General features: G+C 36.0%; 2 protein-coding genes and 1 pseudogene across 2 annotated transcripts; 2 read left to right on the top strand and 1 right to left on the bottom strand.

The window, feature by feature from the left end:
* LOC109851454 lies at positions 1,788-12,185 on the bottom strand (annotated as a pseudogene).
* On the top strand, positions 12,492-13,628 carry LOC109851455 (histone H2AX). The gene is made up of 2 exons (XM_020421587.1): positions 12,492-12,758; positions 13,216-13,628. The coding sequence occupies exons 1-2, from the start codon at positions 12,561-12,563 to the stop codon at positions 13,435-13,437; spliced, it is 420 nt and encodes a 139-aa protein (XP_020277176.1). The 5' UTR covers positions 12,492-12,560; the 3' UTR covers positions 13,438-13,628.
* LOC109851453 lies at positions 14,245-21,115 on the top strand. Its single transcript, XM_020421586.1, has 7 exons — positions 14,245-14,499; positions 15,580-15,798; positions 16,839-16,925; positions 17,302-17,448; positions 18,909-18,935; positions 19,932-20,027; positions 20,751-21,115. Exons 1-7 carry the CDS (start codon positions 14,257-14,259, stop codon positions 20,949-20,951), a joined length of 1,020 nt encoding a protein of 339 aa, XP_020277175.1. The 5' UTR covers positions 14,245-14,256; the 3' UTR covers positions 20,952-21,115.

Below are 21,521 nucleotides of genomic sequence, written 5' to 3'. Positions count from 1 at the left end.
AAAAAGCGGCATGTCTGCTGAAAGAAAAGTAGACGCACTCGAAGAGAAGTGATTGAAATAGTGATACAAAAAAGTTGCATTGCCATAGTAGACTTGCCAATTTGGTATTACCGGACCTTATACTAAGTTGCTTATAAAAGCAACTTATAGAAGCAACTTATTAAAAGCAGAAATAATTTTAATAAAAAATGCTAGAAAATTTTCACAAAAATATCATTATTGCCATCTTCTTGAAAAAATAAACAGAAGCACTATAAAAAAAGCAATACCAACTAGCTTTTAATTCAGTGAAGTTCAAGAAAAAGACAGAATAACAAGCTGGGGACGAACTAGTAATGTATGTTGCCAGCTTAAAAGGAACATGAGCTTGTTTTCCGCTAAATATCCATATTGGTATTTTAATTCTACCCTATTTACCAAGAATGTATTTTAATTAGGCAAACCTGCTTTAAGACGTTATAATTGGTTCAACTTACCAACAAGGCCATTTTTCTCGACGGCGACCAGTTTTCCGACGAGAGCTCGTCACGTGCGTGGCACGTGATGATTTAAACTGTTATTTAGCTGCTGATGTGGTACGGATCTGTCCTATTTCTGATGAATTAGGATTTTTAGAGGGTTAATTCCCACCTTTAAATACCGCAACGTCAGAAAATTCGTGCCACATCAGCAGCTAAAAAACAGTTTAAGTCATCACATGCCACGCACGTGACGAGCTCTCGCCGGAAAACTGGTCGCCGACGAGAAAAAGAACCTTGTTGGTAAGTTAAACCAATTAAAATGCTTTAAAGCAGATTTGCCTAATTAAAATACCTTCTTAGTAAATAGGATGAAATTAAAATACCAATATGAGTATTTAGTCGATAGGAATCTGTTAATGTTTTGTCCTATGAAAATTAGATCTTTGCCTGCGGATGTATCTGCGTCTACTCTAAAATCGAACTTTGAAATGTTGCCGTAGATAAATATGTAATGTTGCCATAGAAAACTTTGCATTAAAGTTATACTGTTCCTGGGGAGAATATCCACAAAAGGGATACAAATGTGCCCCTTAATGGGATGGTATGGATTGAATTAAAAATTGCAATATGGACAGGCCAACTACGTAAGTAGACATTTTATGGAATACTCCATCTTTTACATTTTTGAAACCAATTTGACATGGGAAAATTTGCAAAATAGTCCGTTTTTGCTAATTATTTAGCAAAATAGACCGTTTTGCTAAATAATTAGCAAAATAGACATCTTTTTGACCAACAGGTCAAAAAAAAGTCTATTTTGCAAAACAGCTCAGAAAACATACGAAACTAATAATCACATATGTTTTAATCACGGATTAGTGAACTCAGAAAATTTCACAAAACATTAAGATGAACTCAGAAAACATACGGGACTACTAAACTGTATGTTTTCTGAGTCACTAATCCGTGATTAAGTTGGCTCTAAACATACGGGACTAGTAGTCCCGTATGTTTTCTGAGTCTTATTTTTCAAAACCGACCTCTTTTTTTTTCAAAAGAAGTCTATTTTGCTAATTATTTAGCAAAACAATCTATTTTACTAAATTAACAAAAACGGACTATTTTGCAAATTTTCCCTGACATTCTATCCTCACATTTGGATTCGTTTTTCATATGATTTTGCACAACTCTTGGCTGTAGGTTGTAGCTACCTAAAACCGAAAGATCGCGCTTGGTTACCACACACACAACACCCCCACCCACACCAAAACACAACAACAACAAAAGAAAAGAGGAAAAAAAGAACGTATCCATCACAATACAAAATCAAGGGGACCAGCATATTTGGTGGCTACAAACAGAAGACATAAATTGCACAAAGGCCATAAAACAACTTTCATACCAAATTCAAAAAGGCCAGTTAATGAAAATGCAACTTCACAGAATATCAACATGTCAAATTCATCTTCAAGATCCTAAATAGTTTACATAACCAAAACATGCTAACATAATAGCATTACGTCTAATGAAGGATAGGTAACATATCCCATCTCCAGACCTACCAGCTCACATTGCTCGATTGTGGCGTGGGCCATCACCGAGGACTGCCCAACAGAGAAATCAGAGTAAGACGTTGAGTTTCCCAAAAAAATGGTAAATTGTATGTAACCCCCTCATCTATACCTTTAGCTGCTCTCAACACCCCTCAACTCATTCACAAGCACTTAGCACCTCTGGATTGCTATTTGTAGAAAGATTAATTGCAGGCAACACCCCCTTCTCCTCGTGAATTAAGGGGAGCTAAGTGCTTACAAATGAGTTGAGAGGTGTTTTCTGCAACTGAAAAGTACAGATGAGGCGGTTATGTGCAATAAGCGAGAGAAAAGATGGTATTAACCTGTAAGATCGAGACCTAGACAGGCTTCTCTCCTTCCTCCGAGGGCTGGGGGATTGTTGCTCTGGCCTGTATTCCCTATCACCATGAGGTGGGGTAAGCGAGCTTTGTGGAGAGTGATCATGACGTGTGCCTCTAGCTCGCTCCCTGCATTTATACTTATCAGTAAGTTCAAAAGGAATTAAAGGAGATACAACATCTTATTGTGAACAGTAAGAACCGGATTTCAAAAAAAAAAAAAAAATCACACGGGGTAGCTACCGGCAACAATAAAACTAAAAGGGGAGTAAGTTCAAAATATATGATACTACAAGAGGTCTATCCATAACAATGAAATTGGAAGGGTAGTAAGTTCAAAACGGCGCTACTTGAAGGGGTCTATCCACAATTAACCCTATAGTACAACACAAGAAAGAAATTAAAGGAACAGAAAATCCAGGATAATTTAATACAAGTATGCATGTACGGACTTATAACTGTAAGATATTCAATCCCACATGTTGAAAATTTAAAGGAAGTTTTCTGAAGCTAACTGAGCATATTGTTGGAGTATGACAGTTACCTGTAATTCCATAGATTCTTGAACACAATTATGGTACATTCTTCCATACAAAGTTATCCTCTAAAATGGTGGCTCATGACCAGCATGATACTTTATAGTTCTTTTGCCTCATCTTTGTTAGACCCACATTACTTCAGATCTCTTTGCCTCGTCTTTCTTAGACCGACATAATCTTTACTCTGGAAAAGATTTTTATCTCTAGCAGAAGAACTGATTGGCTCCTTGAAAAAATCTTTGGTCTACTACAAGCTCTATTTTCTTTTTAACTGGATAGTATGCAAAGCCAAAATATTAATCTTCAACATAAGCAAAATAAAACATAAACCTACACTGTGATAGTTTATTTGACAAACGATGCATATTTTCGAATGTGACTTTTACCTGCAAGTCCACAAATTCTTGAACACAGTCATTCTTCCAAACACATGTTATCGTCTAAAATGGTTTGGCTCATGAACAGCATGAAACTTCACAAGCTCTTTGCCTCTATCTTTGGACATTACTTCAGATCCCTTTGCCTCATCTTTCTTAGACCGACATAATATGTACTCTGGAATTTTTTTTATCTTTAGCGGAGGAACTGATTGGCTCCTTGCAAAAATCTTTGGGCTATTACAAGCTCTATTCTCTTTTTTAACTGATAATACGCAAAGCCAAAACATTAATATTTCAGATATACAAAATAAAACATAAACCTACATTGTGATAGTTTATTTGACAAACCATGTGATTTGGTAGTTAACTGTTCGAGAGATGAAAATTAATGATACAAGTAGCTTTCAAAGAAAAACGGTAGTCAAGTAGGTCTCTTTCACTTTGGCTTTACTAAACTGTTCATTCAAAGGCCCTTTTTTCAATTTATTGATCTGCATGAGCAACAACATTTTAATCCATCAAAACACGGACCAGCTTCAACGAATAAGCAAGTAGCTTATACCTCTTACAAATCCTGCAACTAACAACTTTGAAACATAACTAAATCATAAGCAGAAAAGAGAAGAAGATGATATCAATATCATGGTACATTTTCCTCGTATTCATGTGCATATTTTACCATGTTCAATCCTACTTATTCAGCAAAATAACACCTCAATAGACATGACATTAGAAAGCCAAATACATATAGAACACTGCAACACCCCGACTGACATGTGTTAAATGTATGAAATCAATGACCATTTCAACCAATCACAAATTCACACATGTAGTTAAAATCTGAGTAAACAATGCACAATTCATTAAAGTGACACCATAACATTGAAGTAGAAAGATTATAAGCGGTGCTATGTATGTGTTAACCGTTATATAGGACATACTTCCCATCATGTAGCTGATGCTTTAGGTGCCTCAGTGGGTGCGGCCATGTCATTCTTGTGTCCCTTCTAACTGAACACCCTTTGCAATCAAGCAGGAATTGCCTTAGGATGAAAGAGAGAAATATTTGAGAGGCAAAGTGTCATTTACAAAGGGACTAAGAAGAACTATGGAATTCTGGATTCAAATTGCCATCCATGTCGTGTTTGTGTCCCTTCTAACTGAACACCCTTAGCAATCAAGCAGGAATTGCCTTAGGATGAAAGAGAGGGAAATATTTGAGAGGCTAAGTGTCATTTACAAAGGGACTAAGAAGAACTACGGAATTCTGGATTCAAATTGCCATCCACAGGTGAAGTAGGTGATGCTTCCAAAGAACCAAAAAAAGGTAAAGGTCAGAATCGCTTGCTCCAGAAATCAAGGATAAGCATCATGTTGTAGAACAGAACAGAAAGATAGATTTGATTTTCTAACTAAGAGATACAGAGAAAGGAACTGTTTTTATTCTCCAAATCATAGACATGTTGATGGTGAAAGGAAATTGCAAGCCCATGATGTTCCATATGAATCTATTTAACTTCTTTGAAATTATTCTCGAATTGAGAAATACATTCTAAAGACTATGGTAATGTGGTGATAATCCATTTTCAGATTTTCTTAAGTTCAATGGGCATCTTTTTTTTTTATCCGTGTAGTTTAAAGATAACTGGTATCGCCTTATTTGAGCTTATACATTTCATTAGACCATGACCACTATTACCACCTCTTTCAGTAGACACTGTTAACCTACCTTTTTTCCTTAACTTTTAAGACTGCAGTAGCAACACGACCCACTGTTTTGTCAACCTGCTATTTCTAGGATCACTCTACTATTTTTATGCAATACCATTTACTACTACATCGATTACTTTCATTCTATCATTTTAACCTATACTTAGAACTAATTGCTCCAGACAATATATTCACTCGTGGCTCCATACCACTTCAACCCTAATCTGCCTGTCTGTGACCAAGGTTAACTTGCTAGTGTAGGTCTAGTAAGAAGCTCATGCTACTTGAGTACCAATAATGTACCATACTTGTTTTAGGAGTAAAAAACGGCTAGTTCAGCATCTCACCGTCTACAGTTACAGTACATAGCATTTCTATGACTAGCGTGCTAATTCTGGATAACACATCAATCGTACAGCTAGTGCACAACTTCAGTGACTAATATGCTACTAACAGATTAGTTTGCCATCTGGGTACATGTTTAAGCAACCTGTTGATACTTGGAAGGTCAGGCTGCTAAACTGAGTGAAGCATGAATAAAGATTTTGTGATACTAATAGTAAGAATTATAGAGACATGATGATATCATTAATATGAGCCAAGAATTTCACTAGAAATAAGCAATAGAGTTATAAATCAGATAATGATGATAATGATGTGAGTCTCATAAGCAAAAGATGCAATGAGGATAATATTTCTATAAGAAAAGAAGTATGAGACAAATATTAAAAAGCAGCACTCAAACACAGTGTGGAAGCAATGTATTCAAGGCAAGTCACAATATTAAAAAAAATCTAAGCTAAAAATAATTATAAGCAAGATCTAGTATAACAAAACAAGAACCAAGTCATGATTGATTGACAGCTCAATTATAGCAAAGAACAATGACGTAATCTACAACATTAAAATAAAAAAATTCAAACCTTGAGCTGTGTCTTGGTGAACGAGATCGCGAATATGCTGCCAAAGGAAAAGGAACTCATGACCATCAGTTCAGGAAGCAAAAATTAGAAATAATATGGCAAATTCTTTCATGCAAATTACACAAACTAAAACAGATTGGTTCCAGATAACTGACATTGGCCGCGCCTAGGAGATCTTGATGACCTTCGGCCTCCACCATATCTTCCACTGCATAAGCCAAAATAAAAAAAGAGAAGTATGTGTTACAGCTAAGAAGAAATTCCCTCTATGGCTCTATCGAAAGCAGGCTCATTTAACTAAAGGGATAAGTTAAAGACTCAGCAATACCTAGTGTGCCTTGTGGATCGCATTTCCTGTGGAGTTTTCCTATTTTCGTCAGCAAATACAATTGAGATTTCACGCCCACCAATAACTTGATGGTTCATTTCAAATTTGGCCTCAGCTGCATCTTCAGCATTTCGGAATTTCACAAATCCAAAGCCACGGGGTTCCCTACAAGGTCAGTTTAAAATTGAATATTACCAAGAGAAAGTTTAGGGCCAAGAACTCATCTTTATTTACAGATGCATTCAATGTCATTTAGTTTGAACTTCAGACAACGTTACACCGCAAACTTGTACCCTTGTTATCACATGCACTGTTGTCAAACTGTCACACCTTGTAATACATTTGTAAATTATGACATAAGCATTCATTAAACGAACAGTCACCATTTAGTTTCTCCCATCAAATCATGATTAGAGATAAAGGGACAGGTGAGAAAGACTTGTGCCTGGAGGCAAGAAACATGACAAATCAAAAGCTTTCAGCACCAGCCTGTTATAAGCTCTAAAGCTCCATCCATCAATTATAAATTGCTCAGTAAAACATGATTTATTTTTAACCCTCTCAAACGAATGCAATGGAAGTCTCAGGTAAATACATCTTGCATCAAGTTGTGATTTTCTATGAGCTAAAATCCAGATTTAATCATTGGTACCAGCTTGATAAATGTAAATATTTTATTAAGGAGTATATTCCTAGAAACATAAGCTTTAAGGAATTTTCTGACTCAAAGATGCAAAAATAAAAGTGTTCATGGTATTCAGTATTTAGTTTAAACAAGTTGAAAGCACACATCAATGAGTTGAAACATTAAAATCAAAACCAAAATTATTGAGGTCAATTTCACCGAGTAGCTAATTCTTAAGAGTTTTTGCTTAATAGTTAGCAAAATCATGGGAAATTTTTTATCATGATCATGAAACAACCATATTTTATCCTGCAAATTTAGAAATAATTTCACAAGCGAAGAGTACAAAACCAGCTAATAATACAATAGAACAGTATTTTGTAACACGATTACCACGAAAACAATTGTGGCATTGAAAAGAGTGTTTCTATAGCATGTCAAATAGTAATGTGAATTGGAAGCCCAGAAAAATATTAAACCTTTAAGAGGAGCTCATGTGTCCTTCCAAAAACTCCAAAATATGCCATATAGAAAGCCATAATTTGATTCGTACCTTGCCTCAAAACTTAAGATGAATCTGTAATTTGACTCTTTGTTTTCCCAAAAAAAAAAATGTTGTGGAGTGCATATGAATCTAGAGAGGATGATAGGCAGCAACAAAGTTTTGAGCGACTTATAGAGCTCAATCGTTTACATTAAAAATGGAAACAATTCACTTATTTAGCAATGAATAAAATAAAAATTAAGCATGATTAAAATGAAAGGTTAAAGGTCAATTAAGGTTAAAAAGATCAGAAAAAATCATGTTAAATGGTGGAGAAAAATATACAAATGGAACTTGCACGAGAAAATTATAAAGAACAATAAAGTCATGTCTTCAAGATTCATCTAAACTATACCCAGTGTAGTAGTTTCTCGGAAGATAAACATCCCTAACAGGACCAAAGCGTTCGAATGGGACCCGAAGATCCTCTGGCCTGCACAAGAAAAAAACATTGAATAAAAATAAAATAAATATTTTCATCAATTTATCTATGAAGAAATGAAAGTAACATAAATCTGAAAAGGGTGGAAATGACAATCTTACTTTCAAATATGCATTAAATAGACCAATTACCCACATATTATAAATGACATGTAAACGCTTCAATTAGAAATTGCCGTATGATAACCAATAAACTTAAGGGATATTTTCATATTACCCCTTAAATCATGTGTAATTTGCAAAACATCCCCCCAAATCATCAACTTTGGAGGGGGATAAACCCTAAAATCAACAAATCAACAACTTGGTAAGTAAAAATTTGACTATTTTGTTAGTTTTTGCATTAAAATTACAAATTAGCCAATCAAACTTGATGATTGATTGATTTTGGATTTTTTTATTGCGAAATTGATGATCTGAGGGGTAGGTTTGCAAATACTAAGATTTGGGGGTACTTTTGCAAATACCCATCATTTAAGGGTATATATGCAAATAACCCTAAAATTAAACGAGAGAGCAAAAGGACAATAACATCGACGATCTACGTTAGCTATATACTTCTAATCTGAAGTCGTACCTGAACCAAACACATATCCGTATCCATACCCAAACTCCTTGGACACTCTTTGCATACATACATACATTTATTCAAACATGTCCTCAATTATACAATACATGTTTTAATTTAAAACACTTATCATACATTTTTTGGACATATATCCTACACTTCACATCCCCTTCGTGAAACATGTTGGACATAGGTCAGGTTTTGAATTATGATTTAAGGGTCATTTTGGATGTCTGGTTCAGAAACAAGTGATTTTCCAATTTATAATCCACATAATAAAAGAAACATAAAATTGTCATAAGAATTTAATTCTCATCCTTTTTCTCGTATAAATTAGCAATTCAAATATATAATATATGTGTATATAAATATTTATATAGCCGTCTCTATACACTACACATAGTTGAATGGAATCTAGATCGTTCCAGTTCATGGGACGGGTATGGAAACGTGGTACACCACTAATTAGGAATCGATTACGAGGGGGGTAGGCTTATATAGTATGCTAGAAAATGTGGTACCCCTTAGGTTTAGGTCTTAAATGCTAGTTGATATCGGTAATGGTAAAGAACCTTGAGAATCATGTTGCAATTAAGATATGCATATTTTATTTGCTTAATCTCTCACTTTCTTTGTTGTTTATTATTTTGAAAAGAGTTTTTTTTTAAATTAACTAGTTTGAATTCTAAGTCGCTAGAGTTGGTGAATCGAGTCATGTTCCACCCGAATTTGGGACGATTGAACCCGGTTCGCGGTTCATTATAGTGTACAACGTTCCCAACTTCTATGACCTTACCTTTAACAAATTTGTTGAATCCCATACCCATACCCATACCCATACCGTACCAATGCAAGTACCAATGCAACATAGCCAAGGTTATCGATAACGGATAGCGTCGCGTAGCGGTGAGGCATCGCTAAAGCTATTTCTGACTATTGCGGCAAAAATAACGGTAAAAAATGCAAAGTCAAATAACAATCTAATTTAGATATGTATAAAAACTAAAAAAAGAAAAATTAAAGAAAAATCTAAGAAATCTAAGAAATCTAAAAGTACACATTGGATGATTTAAAGAGATCCTAAACATGAAATAGATATGTAACCATCACGTAATACCGAAGATGACTGGAGAAGTCAAAAAGTCATCATTTTCAAGAAGAAGAGCTTAGCGGTGACAGGACTGCCCTAAGAGGAGCTCACGGTGAAGGAGGTGAGAGGAAGTATCAAGATAGGTGTCAGAGGATATGAGAGGTGGCGGGAGTATGCTAAAAATCACAGGAGATAGTGAAATGCAATGGTCAATGGTTGAGTTTAATTTTTAAAAAATAAGCCTCAAACCGCTTTTAAATAGCAGTCAAAAAGCAAATTTCGAATGCAATCGCTCACTATTTATCGTTATGACACACTATTGGCCGTTTTTGCAAACAAACATATTCCGCAATATGTCACCGCTATTGCGCGATAGCGTAGCGGGCGATAGCGTCGCGGGAAAGGACCGCTAACGCTATTAGCGCCGCTATTGCAGAGCTATTTACCGCTATTTATAACAGTGAACGTAGCCTAGGATAGTCACAAATGTCAACTATGAGAAAAGCAAGTTTTTCTTATAAACAATAGAACGAAGAAAAAATGATGTTCATTTTATGTTGCACCCCATAATATGTGTCATTGTTTAACAACAAAAGCAACAAAGCCTTTATCCTACATTTAATAAAAATTTTAGCAATTGTCATATCCTAAAGTTACTAGAATGTTGTGTATGTATATTATAAACTGATAAACCGTCATATATGACCATACTATAGTCCAACAGAAACTAAATACTTAATCTAAGTAACAAAGTAATTTAAAATTTAAAAGTACTAATAAGTTTAGGCAAAAAAATTATTGTATTCATCATATCTTGAAACTACAAATCATGTGAAGTCCAGCGTTAGATCCAAAAAAAATGCAGCAGACAACCAAATCTTTTTCACTTTAGGAAAAGGATTGAAGTGATTTACATATGATATACTTTGTGATTTGTATAAGAATCCATAACTAAAAGGTTTGTACTTTGTAGAAAGGAAATACTCCTATTTACAAATTAAAAACTTGACACACTGTTGCACACATCATCTTCTTACACAGCGTGGCATCTTATTTATTACTCGTTAAGAGCTGATTAATCTTACTAACTGACTATATCTGAATAAAGAATTGAAACCGCAGCCACAAGTATCTAATGAACCCAGATGGATCAACTCCTATACCTCTCATGATTCATATAATCGATTCTGGATGAAATCCTAAGAAGCACTACATTTTATATCCCAATTTTATTCTTGCCGTAAAATGAGAATTTAAGAACATCCAAATTTTGGTTTTATGTGAGTCCGCGAAAAGAGCATTTCTTCACCCTATGCTTATTTTCTTCTAAACTTGAATTCTTTACCAATAATTAACCCATTCAACTAAAAAATGACTTGTGTACAGATGAGTTGATCTATTATTGAATTAAATGATGACACATGTTTTGTCAAAATTAGGGCATTTGAGGGAAGATTTTTTTGTAACCCCATAACAAAGTAGTAAAACCTACTACCTGTTAAAACCCTAACCTCAAAATATGTCTGGCTGTTTAACAACAACAGTAACAAAGCCTTTATCCTACATTTAGTAAGAGTTTCAGCAATCGTAATATCCTAAAGTTACTAGAATGTTGTGTTTTCATATTGCCAACTGATAAATCATCAAATATGACCATAGTTTGAAAACTAAATACTTAATCTAAGTAACAAAGTACATTAAATGTACTAACAAGTTTAAGAACTTTTTTCCTTGTATTCGTCAAATCTCAAAACTTTAAATTATGTGAAGTGTAGCATTAGATCAGTAAAATTGCAGCAGTCAACCAAATCTTTTCATTTTAGGAAAAGGATTGAAGCAATTTACATATGAGATATGACATACTTTGTAATTTGCATAGGATCCATAACTAAAAGGTTTGTACTTTGTAGCAGGGAAATGAACCTATTTACAAATTACAAACTTAATAGTTGTCGCATACATAATCTTTTTACACAGTGTGGCATTTTATTTATTTCTCGTAAGAGGTGAGTAATCAGACAAATTGACTGGATTTGAATAAAGAATTGAATCATAACCACAAGTCTTTCGTGATCCCAGACATATTAACTCCTATAACACATATGATTCATATAGCGTTTCTGCATAAAGATCCGTCACATTTTGTATCTCAACTTCATCCTTTAAATAAAATGAGAATCTAAGACCATCCAAATTTTGGTTCCGACAAGAGCAGTTCTTTCACCCTATGCTCACGTTATTCTAAAACTTAATTCTTTTAACTGCAACATGAAGTCAAGCAATCAACGACTTATAAATTGACAAGCCCAGAGAACAACAGACAAATCCCCTGACAAGATGAGACAAATACTACTTATGATGAGAGATGAAGCTCTAATCCCCAACCCTAACCCTAGCTCTCGAGAGAAACTAATCGATGAGATGGGACGAAAGTAAATGACCTAGCATCGAGAGAGATGTTGCGGATGCGGAGCCGAGGGGGCGGAGCGCCGATCCCTGAACCCCTCCGCCTCCGGCCCGCCCGACCTGCCGCGCCGCCGCGGGGGTGGCGGTCGTGGGTGGTCGTTCGTAGGTGTTTCCGGCGGGGAGGCTGTGGCTGAGGCGGCGAGGGCTGTAGCTCCTGGTCCTGCTCGGTATCGACCGCTTCATCGTTCGATGTAGGAAAGAGAGAAATTTGGGGGAACGAGAGAGGAGAGAGAGAGAGAGGACGACGAAATGGGGCAAGGCGAAGGGTTTAAAGGGCAGGTGGAGGATTAGTGCAGCCCGTGAGAGTAATTCTGGGCGGGCTGTCTTGAGAGGTAGGCTTGAAAAAACCCCGCCTTTGTGGCCCATCACCTTTCGCCGCGACATTACCAAGATCCACATCCCTCCGCTACTCCATCACGACCGTCCACCCTGGCGATCCTCGTCAACATCCATCAACCAATCACGACACAGCTCCCCCTCTATATAAAACCTCCGAGATGACCTAGCTCATCGCAGCCCTATATCTCTCTCTTGCGCCCTTCCAAGTTCCTCCTTCATTATCGTTCCTCGACGATGAGCTCTGCAGCGTCGACGAAGGGGGGGAGGGGGAAGCCCAAGAGCTCGAAATCCGTGTCGAGATCGAGCAAGGCTGGGCTCCAGTTCCCCGTTGGCAGGATCGCTAGGTTCCTGAAGGCGGGAAAGTACGCTGAGAGGGTCGGCGCCGGAGCTCCGGTGTACCTCTCTGCGGTTCTTGAGTACCTCGCTGCCGAGGTGAGCAATTTTGTTACCTTTAGGGTTTGGATTTAAATATTTGGGTGTTTGTTGGTTGGTTGGGGTTGATGATTGAAGTGCTTAAAGTAGGGTTGATGATCTGGTCGCTGGAGCTGTTTTGCGATTAATATTTCATTGTGGGGAATTAAAAATGGTGACTTTTTATGTTCTTCTGCTAGGGGCTCAGGTTTGTTGGGGAAATATGCAATCAAAATGTGATTTTTAGAGATATTTTAGTTGGTAATAGGGCAGTGTTTCATCTCTCGTTTCTTAAGAAACTATCACGAGGGCGTTTTTGAATTTTGGGGAAATTTGCAGTCAAATTTTAATTTTGTTCTGAGTTACTAGGGCGGTAACTAATCTATGTTTCTTTAGTCTAGGTAGTGTTTTGGAAGTGGCAACTAAAGTACGGTATTGTACTGCGTTCTCTGATCTAATCCTGTTCAATGTGGTTTAGGTTTTGGAGTTAGCTGGTAATGCCGCAAGGGACAACAAGAAGAACAGAATCGTGCCGAGGCACATCCAGCTTGCAGTGAGGAACGATGAAGAACTGAGCAAGCTCCTGGGGACGGTCACAATTGCTAATGGAGGAGTTTTGCCTAACATTCATCAGACGCTGTTGCCTAAAAAGCAAGGCAAGGGGAAGGGGGATGTTGGGTCTGCATCTCAGGAGTTCTAGGTGTTTGCCCTTTTTGTGTGCGAGAGAGGGAATATGTAGTTTTGAAGTATTTTGGTTGTTTTTTTGGGCTCGCGTAGGCCCATGATTACTGTGGAGGTGTGTGACTGCTGTAATATTGGCTTGATGTTGGAGACAACTGTCTTTATATAATGATAGTCAATCAAATGGTGATATTTTTCAGGTTGTATTTATTTGATCCATCAATTTTTTTGCATGATATGGTAGTGATAGTCAATGAAATGGTGATGTTTTTGCTGTTACTCGGATGTGGAGATTAAGAAAAACTTTTATGTTTGATCTGTCATCCTTGAAGTTTATCAGGGCACTGTTTCACTATTGCTTCTTTTGTTTTTTTTTTTTCGTCATGAGTTTGTTTAAACCTGCAATTGAAAGTTCCTATTTTGATAACTATTATAGTGCATGCTTTGCTCTTATATTTTGGATTTTCTTTTCTGTGTGGCTCAAAAAGGTTGCTTTTTAAAGTTTTAATGTGGTCACTTTGTGGTCTCAATCTAGCGTAATGCAATTACACGTATATTCTTTTTTTTTTCTGAGTCCTTAATTCCTTTATGTTCCTTCATGTGTATTGATTTTCTAAACCGCTGTAATTTATGTTTTTTGTTTGGTTTTGTTTGCTTTTCTTGGATTTGGTTTGTCTCTTCTATTTCTGTGGCTCAGAAAGTGTTATGATGTCATTATATGTGGATGGCTGCTATTGCTGTGTGAGGCATTTTGTTTGGGTCTGTGGTCCAGGTTTATTCTAAACCAAAAAGGTATATGCCCTTATCATCTAAAGAAATTGTTTTGTTCTTAAGAAAAATGAGTTTTACTTGCTATTACCATGGTTGTTTACTTCGTTTCAGGCCGAGGACATTGACAATCAAAGCTGTCAATCCTACTGAGTCAACTTCGAAATCTGTTGAGCCTGCGTATGGACGGTTGCAGATCCTAGAAAGAGTAGATGATTTGCTGCGGAAGGGAAATGAGAGGGAAGCACTGCTTTTTGTCAAGGAACAGCAGGAGAATCCTGGTGGTCTAAGGTGCTTTGGAGCAGCGAGGCAGGTCGATATTCTCTGATCTCTTGATACTTAATTTTAGATTTCTTTGCTTGAATTCAAGCCTTGCCATATGAGTTCTCTCTGTGATTTTCATGATAATATACATTAGCTGGGTTTCATGATTCGGTTTTACTGATTACGATTGTTGTTTAGAATGAGCTGAACAACAAACTGAAATATAGCTTTAAACTTTGTCGAATAAATAAATGGGCCTGATTCACGAGCTTTAAGAAAAGCACTTGTTATTCTTGACATGCTTAGGTAAAGATATGCTTGCATGCTTACAGTTTCCATATGATATAAAATCTAACTGGAATATTTCTGTACATTTTAGATGGTTTTTCATGGTTGTCAAATATGTCACCCTAGGTAACTGTATTCAGTAATAGCCGGGTCCTCAGAGAGGCAATGCTAGCTAAACGAGAGTTCCATTTTGGCTCCTATGATGCCAATTTCCAGAACAATAACAGCGCAATACTGGTTTTTGATCGGCGTGTCCTGGTTCAGATGAACATAATATTTGCACTATAAACAAGTCCCTTTTTCATGAGAACCATTTTGCTAGAAACATGTGGAACAGTTAGATTATTTCTAATTACTTTTGTCAGATTACTGGTGTTTATTTTTACTACAAATTGATTGATAAGTAGAGCTAAATATTTTTTTTCGAGGCTACTGCATGTTGCTTGAAGATGCCGATGATTTCTTCAAACTTTCCTGTAAATGGAAGACTAAGAAAATGCCCCTTGGTTATTTGATAAAGGCTCATAAATGAATGTGATAAGAAGTATGCCATTTTGTTTGACATATTAATGTTTTTTCCGTTCTTCTTGAACCCCAGTTAATTGTTAGATCTGCTAGCTCTAGAATAATAGGCGCTAATAGTCTTGAGTTTATTTAGTCTAGTAATCCTTATATTTTGCAGTTACTATGTGATATATGTTTTCGATCTATTGCAGCATATGCATGAATTCATACTCACATAAATAGTACTATTTATTATTTTAGAGGAACAAATAATCAAACCCACACTTACCTTTGCTGATGTTTTGGCTTTGATCTCGGATTTGAAATGTTGGTGCAGGTGCCGCAGAGACTCTATACCCTCGATGAATTGAAGTTAAATGGAATAGATACATCTTCTTTCTTGTCACCGGTGGACGTTACTTTAGGTTCAATTGAGAGAAACCTCCAGTTTGCTGCAGTTTTAGGAGGGCTTTCAGCATGGTTTGCATTTGGACTTTCTCAGCTACAGATATTGTATATATCAGTGGGATTACTGTTTTTATGGTCGGTTGATTTGGTGAGCACACATTTATCCAATAATTTACATAATAATAGTTAGTTATTACCTTGGATTCAGAATGTTAACTGTTTGCTGAATTTGCATGAGTCACATTCACCATATGAGATGGACCATTAAAAGGCAGCAGGAAGAAGACATTAGGAGGGTGGAAAAGGGTATGTAACTGTATAAGACATAGTTTGTACATGTTACAGATCTTTGAGAGAAGATTTGGGTTGGAGAAAAGGTTTATTTGTAGCTATATAGGACATTAGTAATTTATGTGCCCAATTAGGATGGAGGAAAGTTGTGTAATTTGATTGGTAGAATCAAGAGCGGATTAGTTGGTGGTTTGAGTTTGAGGATATGGGCTAAATTGATGTATGGAGAAAAGCAACTTATGGATAATAGCATCCCTGAAAACCTCGACTGTTGTTCCAGTTCCAGTTCAGATTCATTGCATTTACTTTTTGTTTGCTTGATACGAAAAGCAAAATGTGAAAAACCTTGAAGGTTAGAAAAATTATAGACACGAAAACATGAGAGGAATATGTGAGTATTAGTATAGTGAAGTAAATAAGAGCAGTGAAGGAGGTTAGTCAATTCCTATCAGTGCTATATATTGATGAATGATTTGGAACAGTGCAATTCTATAGTTGGAAAAATGTTACATAAAACAAATCGTACACCTTGATGGCCGTTGGCATTACTGGATTGTGCATCTGATTCGACTAAGCTAGACTTTTCCAAATCTGAGTTACTCATGAATTAGTCAACAGCAGTATTCAAAGCAAGCTCCACTTTCAGCTAAAGTTGCAGCTGTTTCTCAAATAGGATGCTGAGCTCTGCTAATTTCTTCAGCTAAGAGTTGCAGCTCTTTCTCAGATAGCACTGATACGAAGTTGCTAGAACTAGGCCAGGCCATTGCTTGATTGCATTACTCATTGAATCTATTGGGAAGAAAAGTTACTATCTTACTGGGAAGAAAATTTACTCTTGTTATTTTCTTTGCCCATCTTGCACGTGCTCTCATGTACTAACTAATACTATCTTCTTAGATCTCTTTTGATGGAGGTGTACGGAATTTGATACTTGATACTATTGGTCACAACCTCAGCCAAAAGTATCATAACAGGGTTATTCAGGTAAAATGAATCTAACTGGTATTACTGAGTTTTCTTTTTTAGTTATTTGATTGTAGTGCTTGATAATGACAATGAGTTCATCAATTATTCTTTTATTGGATAGGTTAGTTTTGTTGACTCGTCACTAATAATTTGGAACATGCTATGCCGTGATGAAAGATGTATAATAAACCAAAATGTATTTCAGTAGCATGTCAGCTATTGAATTTTTGGTTAAACATTATGTTGTGCTAAAAGATGTAGAGTTGATTGTTTTACGTATTATTGTTGGAACTTTTGGTTAAATGCACCGAGTGGCTATCTATTTTATGCAGGGAAATTAGTAAATTTGATATCTTCTTGAAGTAACTTCATTTAGTCTTATACTTGTATGCAGCATGAGGCTGGCCACTTCTTAATTGCTTACTTGCTTGGAATTCTTCCAAAGGGGTATACTTTATCAAGCTTGGAAGCCTTTATAAAGGATCAATCTCTGAATGTTCAAGCTGGCACTGCTTTTGTGGATTTAGAGTTTGTCGAAGAAGTAACTTTTTCTTACAACCTTACTGTTCCTGTTGTTTCATTGTTTGATTCTGTCTGCATCTCCTCATCGCTCCTTTATTTGATGCTATATCGTAAAGTGTTCCTGTTTGTATTCCTTAAGCTATGAAATATTTTTAATATTTCCTGGAATCTCTATGTACTATTTCAGAAATCGCCATGTGCGGCAGCTCACCTCTTGGATGAGTCTGGGAGGTTTTTTCTCTATGGTTTAATTTTATCTGGATTTATATTTATATTTTTATCTAACTTATTTCTGCTTATATGAACATTATTAGAATTTAAATATATGGTATTCTTTACAATAGAAGCATATATTTGCATTAATTAAGGAGCATCATATTTTTAATTATGTTTGTGCAACATATGAGCTATTGTGTTTTATGTTGAGGAATACCTGAGATACCATTTTTTATATTAATTAAGGAAGCATCATATTTTTTTATTATGTTTGTGCAATGTATGAACCATGGTGTATTCTGTTGAGGTATACCTGAGATATCATTCTTTCTCCTGCGAGAGAGCAAAATCTCAGAGGGGTGATGATTGTCCAGACAAATTCCTAGTTGGTTAAGTTGGCACAAGTAAAGGATAAGGTTAACAATATGTGCTAAGGAATAAATAAACACAAGCAGAGATGATGAATGCTTTTGTACCTTAGATCTTCTTCTTAGTAATAAGGATATGATAGCGGTCAACTAATCGAGGAGATAGCCCTTAATATGCATGAAGATATGTTTCTTTGTCTTCATAGTTTGTGGAATGGCTTAATGAGCTCAATATATTTAGCCACATATTAGGACAGGTTCCGGAAAGAGGAATTGGCGAGACGAAATAATTCATTATCAGGAACTGATTTAATTTTAGGGTCAAATAACCTCAAATTGTGTTCTTATATTATACATCAAACAAATCCAAATAGTGTAATTGTTGTGTATCACAGTATAAGTAACTGCTAACCAATATTCACAACTTAAGCTAGGGGGAATTGGGATAAGACAATTGTTATCCCCAACACTGAAACACAAGTTTAGGCTACTATTCATCTCTCCAAGTTTTTTTCCTTGCAGATGCTATCTTCCACATGTAAATAACATTTGCTCTCTGTAGAGCCATGGTGTGATGGTGGTTAGGGGCTTTTTGGACTTTGCATTATAATAATATTTCTTATATATAATTAAATCAACTTTGTGTCAGTCGTGTACTGTTTTTTGGTAACTTGTCCTTTGGTCACCTCTCGGATATAATGTGAAAATTAAAAAAAAACTTTACCATCATATTTGATCTCCTCTTCGACAAACCACCTCAAAGTCTTAGCTCAGTTTTATAAGTTTATTACTTTACTATTAAGCTATTAGTTATGAGGTGTCACTGTCAAGAGTATTGTGACTTGGTCTATTACTTTCTTGGACTTATGATTTATGGTGGTGTTATTTTATGCAGATTGATGCTGGAAAAGTTTCTGCAAAGGTGAGAACTCTTTATTTTTTATTTATAGTTTTTGCAAAAGATAAATTACACCCACTTACATGTTTTTGCCTGCTTTTAGTTTCTTTTTATAATTCTATGTTTCTTTCGGTTCCACCATAGATGCCATAAGCTTCTGCAGATTTTCTTTATCAGTCTCATTTGTAAATGTTCTGTTACTTGCTTTTGTTGAAGAGACAGCTACTATCCATGTGGATATTGATTACACTTGCTATGGTACCCTTTCATATTGTTAATATTTTTTGCATTGAGGAGAGAGGTGGATACCTTAAATTGTCGCTTCATGAGACTCCAAGGTTTTGAGCTCATTCAACCCATTTTATCTGAACTAGAATTAGAATTACAAAACAAAAGCAGGTTTGAACGGTTATGATGCATCTTCACACTTGGTCAACTTTTATATGCAGTGTACTAGGACTATAAATATTTTTTTTAAATATGTTATAATAACATATCTTATGATAGAGGCCTGACCAAATTCTTCGGAAGAATTTCATTTAATCAATCTTCTGCAGAGTGCAGAGCAAGAAGCTTACATGACCATCCTTCATAGTTAAAATCATGTATGGCTGAAACAAAAATTTTCTCTTGGAGGCAATCATAAAATAAAGTAATCGCTTATATATATGTTCAAAATAATTAAGTACTACAAATTACCGCACCAGTGAATCAATATTTCATCAGTCCTAGGAAGTGATGTGTGGTTTCAAAGAATGCCTAAGTTTTCATCCTTGAATGATGGTTCAGTATGCCTATCATGGTGTAGAAATGTGGCTAGGTTGTAATTCAATGCTTGGTTTATTTAAATTTCTAAATCTACGTATCAAGGGTTAATGCAAATGCAATAAGATAGAAAGACCAAATGGCCGTGACTAGGCGTATTGTATACTCTGGTAGTAATTAAGTTACTAATTTTACAGTGGTAATATCAAACTTAAACGTCTTAGTTATACTCAGTACTGGAACATTTTCCCTCAGATGCTGAACAGTTTCTCATGCATAGCACTGGCCGGTGTAGCAACTGAGTATCTTCTGTTTGGATATTCTGAGGGAGGACTTGCTGACATTTACAAGGTAAAATCCCCAAACCCTTTGAAAATAGTTTAGTTGTAGATGTACCCCTTGAATTATTTTAGGGTTATTTGCAGACAGAATCCCTGATCTATCACCGAATTGCGGGTGACCATCTGTAGCCCTATTGGTGCGGCATCCCTATACTATTGATTGGCTGCGGATAGACCATCTGAGTGAGCGAGCGTGAGTGTATGTGCGCACGCGCGCTCTTGAGTCAAAAAAGTTCAGTCAGGGTCTATATTTACGCACCACTAGTACTACAGTGGTATATCCGCAATTGGGCGAGATGCCAGGGAGGCTATCCGCATCAATAGAACTACAAATGGTTCATCCGCTGCAATAGAATTACAGGGAGTCTATCAGCAATTAACCCATTATTTTTGTTAGCAATTAGGCTCCCTGAAAATGTCTTCCCGTGAGGGTGAGATATCACGTAAAAATTATTTTTCTTTTTACCCTCGATGTTTTCAGCAGCAAATAATTTGTGGCTTTGTGATTCCCACGCAACATCTCTAATAAAATAATTTAGGGATACAAGTGATCACACCGTATAGTACAAAGGTGTAGTTAGAAATAAATGCATTTGCATAAACTGACTTCACTCTAATAAAATAATTTAGGGATACAAGTGATTACACCGTATAGTACGAAGGTGTAGTTAGAAATAAATGTATTTGCATAAACCGACTTCATTCAGGCCTCTTGTATTTCTCTGTGGTGTAGTTGGATAGTTTGCTCAAAAGCTTAGGCTTCACACAGAAGAAAGCGGACTCTCAAGTGAGATGGGCTGTATTGAACACGGTATTGCTGCTCCGTCGCCATGAAAGAGCTCGATCGAAGCTAGCAGAAGCCATGGCTTCTGGAAAATCCGTAGGATACTGCATTGATGTTATAGAAAATGATATAGATTTCGAAGATCTTTGATAATCGATCTAATTATAGCTCTTCCAGTGATTACCATTTTTTTTCCCTTTTCCCCCTTTAAAAGACCTGTATCTGTTTTTTTTTTTTGGGATAATATGTATCTGAGATTTACTGATAGTAAAGTATAAGTATTATTAAAATTCGCGAGCTGCGTTGGATCGCTATTCAAGTTGGTGGACTTGGATCCTCTCCAATGTAGGAAAATATGGAGGATCAGTATGCTATCACAATCATTAATTTTCTATAGATGGTTAAGATTTTTCTTTTATGTGAATTTAAAATGAGTGTGATTTGTTGGAGTATGGTAAGTGTTGGATTTAGAAAGAATTTTAACCACCTACCAGAGATCAACGGTTACTATCGAAAGTAGTGGTCTCTCCATTATTTCTTTGAAGTTGGACTACTGCATTTTGTTCCATTTGATGCAACAAGGTAGCACAAATTCACAATCAGAACTTACTCGAGTTTGACTATAATTGGACAACTGTTTTATCTTTATTTGAGGAATTATAGATATTATTCGTGATATTTTTTTTCCCTTTTTTTTCCTTTTTCCTGCGTGTATCACGG

Source organism: Asparagus officinalis, chromosome 8 (genome assembly GCF_001876935.1).
Source record: "Asparagus officinalis chromosome 8, Aspof.V1, whole genome shotgun sequence".
NCBI classification, from domain to species: domain Eukaryota; kingdom Viridiplantae; phylum Streptophyta; class Magnoliopsida; order Asparagales; family Asparagaceae; genus Asparagus; species Asparagus officinalis.
This window is presented reverse-complemented; position numbering and strand designations above follow the sequence as displayed.

Bases quoted from the DNA above. Each gene is read 5' to 3' on its own strand.
- LOC109851453 (XM_020421586.1), top strand. From the start codon at position 14,257: ATGAGTTTTACTTGCTATTACCATGGTTGTTTACTTCGTTTCAGGCCG. The intron at 18,936-19,931 runs GTGAGAACTCTT...ATTTTCCCTCAG, and splicing joins CTGGAAAAGTTTCTGCAAAG to ATGCTGAACAGTTTCTCATG. The intron at 20,028-20,750 runs GTAAAATCCCCA...TCTGTGGTGTAG, and splicing joins GACTTGCTGACATTTACAAG to TTGGATAGTTTGCTCAAAAG.
- LOC109851455 (XM_020421587.1), top strand. From the start codon at position 12,561: ATGAGCTCTGCAGCGTCGACGAAGGGGGGGAGGGGGAAGCCCAAGAGC. The intron at 12,759-13,215 runs GTGAGCAATTTT...AATGTGGTTTAG, and splicing joins TTGAGTACCTCGCTGCCGAG to GTTTTGGAGTTAGCTGGTAA.